This window comes from Limulus polyphemus, unplaced genomic scaffold (genome assembly GCF_000517525.1).
Source record: "Limulus polyphemus unplaced genomic scaffold, Limulus_polyphemus-2.1.2 Scaffold490, whole genome shotgun sequence".
NCBI classification, from domain to species: Eukaryota; Metazoa; Arthropoda; class Merostomata; order Xiphosura; family Limulidae; genus Limulus; species Limulus polyphemus.
In genome coordinates this window covers 102,483-108,279 of record NW_013666100.1, presented here as the reverse complement: position 1 = coordinate 108,279, position 5,797 = coordinate 102,483, and the positions used below count along the sequence as shown (strand labels likewise).

Below are 5,797 nucleotides of genomic sequence, written 5' to 3'. Positions count from 1 at the left end.
GGAAAAGTATGATCGATACGAATGGAGACTATTTTATTTAATAAATGTTTTGTTTTCATATATAAGTTGTTCGAGTTTTTTCATCTTAAAAAGCGACATTAATTTCTTGACGACCTAATATTAAATATGCTTCCGTGTTCCCAATATTTACAGAATAACAATATATCTATTTAGAAATAGTAGCTATTATAGTACGGGTAGATTTAAAAAATATATTGTCTTGAAACCAAAATTAGCCTAGCTTCATTTTTGTTATTTTCACCCTTGTTTTTAATACAAAAGCCACTGATAACTTCATTAACAGTAGCTTATTTCCTTTTCACAGTTGCTGTAGGTAGAAGCAGAAGCACCCCAGGGCTGGTTGAATCTCATGGCAAGTTGCCTGTAGAGGAAATTCAGATGGCGCAACGTGCTGCATATTTTTTGTCAGATTACGATATTCATGAAGCAAACGAAGATACTGTTCCTTTAAGTTCAATGGATTATAAGACCAGTAATAATACAAAGTGCAATGTAGAATCAGAAGCCAACGTTCATTCTCATTACCAGACGTTGGGGTCATTTTCTCCAGTTTTTTGCACACCTGAGTCTCCAAGACCAACATCCACTCACCCTATTTTAAGTGACGATTACAAAGATCCAATTAGTGGGTTTAGGAGAGTATCTCCAGTCAATTTCCTTTACCCCAGTCCATCATCCCCATATTTTTTCCATTCCACACCTCCCAACACATTGGATGTTTCTCCTTTGACAAATTACTCAGCATTAGGTCCAGTCAAAGTAGACCGCAAGTTTTTGGTTGAACCAGGATCTAATTCCAGTCAACTCTTTGCCCCTTCACTGAATTTGGACGACAGAGAAAATGTAAGGCCCTTCAGTATCCAAACTTCCAGTGAAAACCATCAGGAGGTGTCAGTAGTTGAAATTAAACATCTAAGAGAACGACTTGTAACACTGGAAGCCGAAAATGCGTCCATGAGTCTGAAACTTAATAAGCGTCAACAACAAGTAGAAAACAGACTTTCTGAAATAGAGCTACAAATCTGTGGAGCTGGAAGTGGTGCTAATAGCTCTAGTAGCGGGAACAGTAATGGCAGTGACAGAAATCGAGAGTCTCTCATATAGATGTCTTGAGTATACATGTCATATAAAAGAGAAGTAAAACACTGTTTGAAATATCTGAAATAAATTTTTATCAGTCAAAAATTATTTTTCTGCGTGCTAACTCAACTTAGAAACATGCTTAGAGAAAAAAAAAAACAACGTAAGTCGAATCTAAGTTCAGGATATATGTAGTGTATGCTAAAGCGTCATAATAACGCATAATTTTAGCTCATTCATCTTTTAACTTTCAGTCAATAGCATCAAATATTTCCAAAACACTCAAACGATATAATTCATGGCTTTTCTGAACTTACTGCTGTTTATATTGTCTGTTTCTTTCGGAATAGACCCAGTTCAGTGGTTAGAGTGTCGAATTGTAGGTCCGAGGTTTTGTAGTTCGTCCTCTAATGCTACCAAAAAAAATGCGCTCTGCACTTTGAGGCAGCAACTGTGTTATAAAAGTGATGACCAGGTTTTGTGTCCAAAGTACTCAAAGGGCTATATGCGTATAGAAGCATTCCTAATTTTGAATTGACAGACTAGAGGTAACTCTTGTATGATCAAATAGGGATATCTGACCCTCTCTGTTATACCACGCTTATTACTTCAAAGTGTTGAATGCATTTTGGGGCAACAGGCCAGAAAACCATGGATCCTCAGAGACATAGGTTGAGTACAAGGGATACATTTCGAATCGACCTCAGAGAATATTATATACTGAATATTTTTTTACATTTGAGTATATTACAGCTATTGTTGTTTGTTTATTTTGTTATATTTTTAGTGATTACAGAAGGTTTCGGTTTGTTCTATTTCAACTTATTATAATTCACATCATCCACTTGTCTTGTTTGACTTCTAATTGACTTCGACTGATATAAGTCGCTAGGCCTTTAGATCTATTGCAGGTCCTATATTCTTTTTATTTTGTTTTGTTCATTTAATAAATTCTAAACCATGTTATTTATTTATCTAATTCACTAATTATCATATTATTACTTTTTTCGATTCTCCTTGGATCATCTTATTTTACTTTATTGAACTGATTTTGGCTGATGTTATTTATTTGATTTGGTACTGTTTCAGTCAGTCGCAATATATTTTTTAGTTGTATATGTTTTCTTAATTTCAAATAATGTTCATATTATCTGATGAATATATTTATTTATTTATGTGTTTTTATTAAATATAATACACAATTCCATTACACATATCACTGTTACGTACATATAGTTCCTTCACATTGCTGGACATGTATCATTTTATTTCTGAATCTAACTCTAGATACGCTATACACTAACAAAATGTTATAAAACAGCTTTAAGATTAAATTTACTAAAGCTGTAATAGATATTTGTTAACGTATGCTATTACCAGCTCAAAGACTCTGATACTCTCATCTTGTAAATATTCTTGTTATTGCAGTGTAAAATTGATGATTGATGAAACTTCAGTGAAGCCAAGATATGGTCATCCATAGTGATTGTGCTTTTGTTACTTTCATGACATTCGTGTATAATAAAAGCTTTGTGTATTTGAACTTACAAAACAGCTAGCCTAGGAATGCCATTTTGTTTAACTATCCTGTAACGTCAATTTTATCTTTTGCCTTCTTATAGCTTTTTATATCATATCCACTATTTACAACATCAATACAAGATATTTTGATATATTTGGATTAGAAATTATATCTTTTCAGCGCGGTTCTATTTCTTGAAAATCCCTAATCGTCAAGATTTAAGACTGTAGTGTTTAAAAATGTAAATATGACAAATATTATTGTAATAATGATTATATGTTCATCTTAGATAGTTTATTGAAACACCACCTCTATTACAATGATATCGTTTAAAAATAACTATTTTAGGTACAAACAGATAAAATAAATTGTCCTAAAACTCTTTAAAATGTTCAACCTTGAACCAAACTCTTTATCTGTAAAGCACATTAAATTTAGGTAATTTTTACAATCTTCTGTTCTACGGTTTCAGGTTGAAAAACTTATATTTGTATGTGTGTTATTTCTTAAATTATACTTTAACAGAGAATCTTAACTCGTAACTATTTCAGGTTAGGTTGTGCATATTATATTTTTAAGCATTTTATAACAAATATATTTATCCTCTAAAAACAATAAAAACATTTTATTAATAGTAAAACTCACAAAATGTTATTATCTACTAAAATGTAATAAATGCTGCGGTGATAAATGTTACTTGCCAATTTTGTTTCGTGTTTTTTCTAAGCATATTTACCCGAATTAGTAATGGATGTTCTTTTGATCAAATCTATCAAGGAGTCAGTTGATGATCTTGTTGGTGTTAAAAATTCTATGCGACGTGTTTACTTGAGATTATTAAAGAACTGAGACGCATGTTCAGAATCATTAAAGATGGCAAAACTATCATCAACTTACCTGCGATAGCACAAAGAACAAAAACCAGTCTTCTAACCATCGTGTTAACTTATACAGAGAAACAAATCTGCCAGGAAAGGAATCACCCTCGAGTCCATAACTACTGCATCAGGCTGGACATAAACAATGTGACTTTTTGGTATTAAAAGTCGTGTGTTTGAAAATAATATGCTTAGGATAATTTGCTCTTACTGTTTGTATTATTTGCTAAACCTACACGTAACCCTAAAGGTATTTCAAAAGAGTATTAGCTATCGTAGACTCAACATCAAAATTGACACATAAAATTCTACTATTAATGAGTATACTGGAATGGACGGCAACTGCCTGTTGTAACCCCCCCCCCCCAAAAAAAAACAACCCACAAAATGCCATCCACTACACTTGTTGTTTTTGTTTTCTTACAACAAGCAGTTGCCGTCCATTCCATTATACTCATCATGAATAAATACTCTACCTAAACAATCTATTAAAAAAGCAGCTATTAATCTTTTGATTTTGTTTCTTTCTAAACTTCTCTTAAAAATAACATCATTATATAAGGATATTTTCAAGAAATTATATTAGTACCGCCTAACATAACAAGCTTGATGACGTGTATTACTCCAGTACTAATGCTAAAGTTAATTTACTCCAAGACTTCCACTCTTCCTTCTCCAGCTTATATGTTCTTCACCTATAAAAAAGCTAGTAAATGATGTTAATTCAGAAATATTATATGTACATACACACACACACATATATATTTCTATGTTTAAATCTGTTCTTTCATCATAGAGTGTCACAACATGTCATCAATGTCTAGATTTAATTCCATTTTGCTTTATAAGTAAAGAATTAAATATAGATTACAAAGGCTGAAAGTTCCGTAGAGCTGCATGCAAGTCTTAACTTATGTTTTTGATGTCAAATATAATATTAATTTGTATTATATGTGTTTAAGATAGTTAGACGAAGACTGGTAGTGTTTCTATAGTCTGATTGTAGCTTTAGTTTCTATATTTAGGCATGCTTTTAACAATTATGTCCTGAAAAGGTCGCTTATTTAAATATAATGCAATAATTTAACATAAAAGCTTGCATTTTCATTACTTTGCCTTTATTCTATCCATATAACTATGATTTTTATTGTTCTTGACAAAATATGTCTTTTCACTTACATACTTTTCACAATGTTTCTATGGACCTAAGACGTCATAATTACAACGTTTTACTGAGGATAGTGTTACTTTAGGCAGACAATGTTTCTATAGTTCCATAGGGTTTTAATATACCTGTTGTTTTGCTTTCACCAAGTCAACAGTACAACTATTATAACATATTTCAGTTCATAGATGTTATCCATTCTTTGGATGAGGCAGTTATTATAGCCAATAATTTACTTTATATACTTTTATCATCATGCAAAGGAGGTTTATTTAATTCTCTATATAATTGAACATACAGTTTCACTTTATAACTATATATTCATATAATGCATCTTTTACTGTCTGGTGTAAGTCATATTCTTATGTATGATTTCATTCATATTATTTTGCTATATCTAAATATAATATATGAACGACTTACTGTTTAACTTTACTATTATAGAATATAATTCAAATAGCAACACTTATCATTCACTTGATGTTCTTTCCAAGTAAAATTCATAAAATTTTGAGATAAACCTCTGTGTGATGTCAAGACTGCTGTTTCTTAGAAAATACAAAGGTCATCACATGTTTTATTCATACAATGGTGTGGACTATTTCAAGATATCAGTTGATGACAAGTTTTCACTAAACCATCTAACACTTTCATTTCTACAAGCCAGAAATTCTATTTCCATATCTTTCAAAATTTCATTTAAATTTAGTTTTCCAAACACACAAATGAACATAAACGTAAAATTACCTTTAGTTATAAATCAAGTGATTATTTTAATGATATTTTCCCCACAGAGATTTTGATACAATTGTTCAGTAACACGAATTATACAATTCAGGATTGTTCTATAAAACATATGCTTCATCATAACCCAATATACTATCATGTAAGTAAAATTAATAAGTATCATACATGCTTAACGAAATTTCACGTACACTAATATACTATAAGCATCATATTATATTCTCGACTTTAAAAATTATCGTAATCACAGATTACGAACTCTTTATTAAAGAAAACCTCTCCATTTTCAATGATCATCCAACACTAAATGATAACAACGGCTTTTCTCTCAGTGTTTTTATTTTATATTTATTATTATTTTAAAGATTCAGTGTTTATACTTATATT

The 5,797-nt window shown here is 30.8% G+C and overlaps 1 protein-coding gene across 1 annotated transcript in view; it reads left to right on the top strand.

The window, feature by feature from the left end:
* The window catches only part of LOC106458596 (cyclic nucleotide-gated channel rod photoreceptor subunit alpha-like), a 120,872-nt gene extending 119,747 nt beyond the window's left edge, over positions 1-1,125 (top strand). The window contains exon 5 of the mRNA XM_013918118.1: positions 326-1,125. Within this exon, the coding sequence (XP_013773572.1) occupies positions 326-1,125 (800 nt within the window). The remainder of the gene's footprint in view (positions 1-325) is intronic.
* The last annotated feature ends 4,672 nt before the right edge of the window (positions 1,126-5,797 follow it).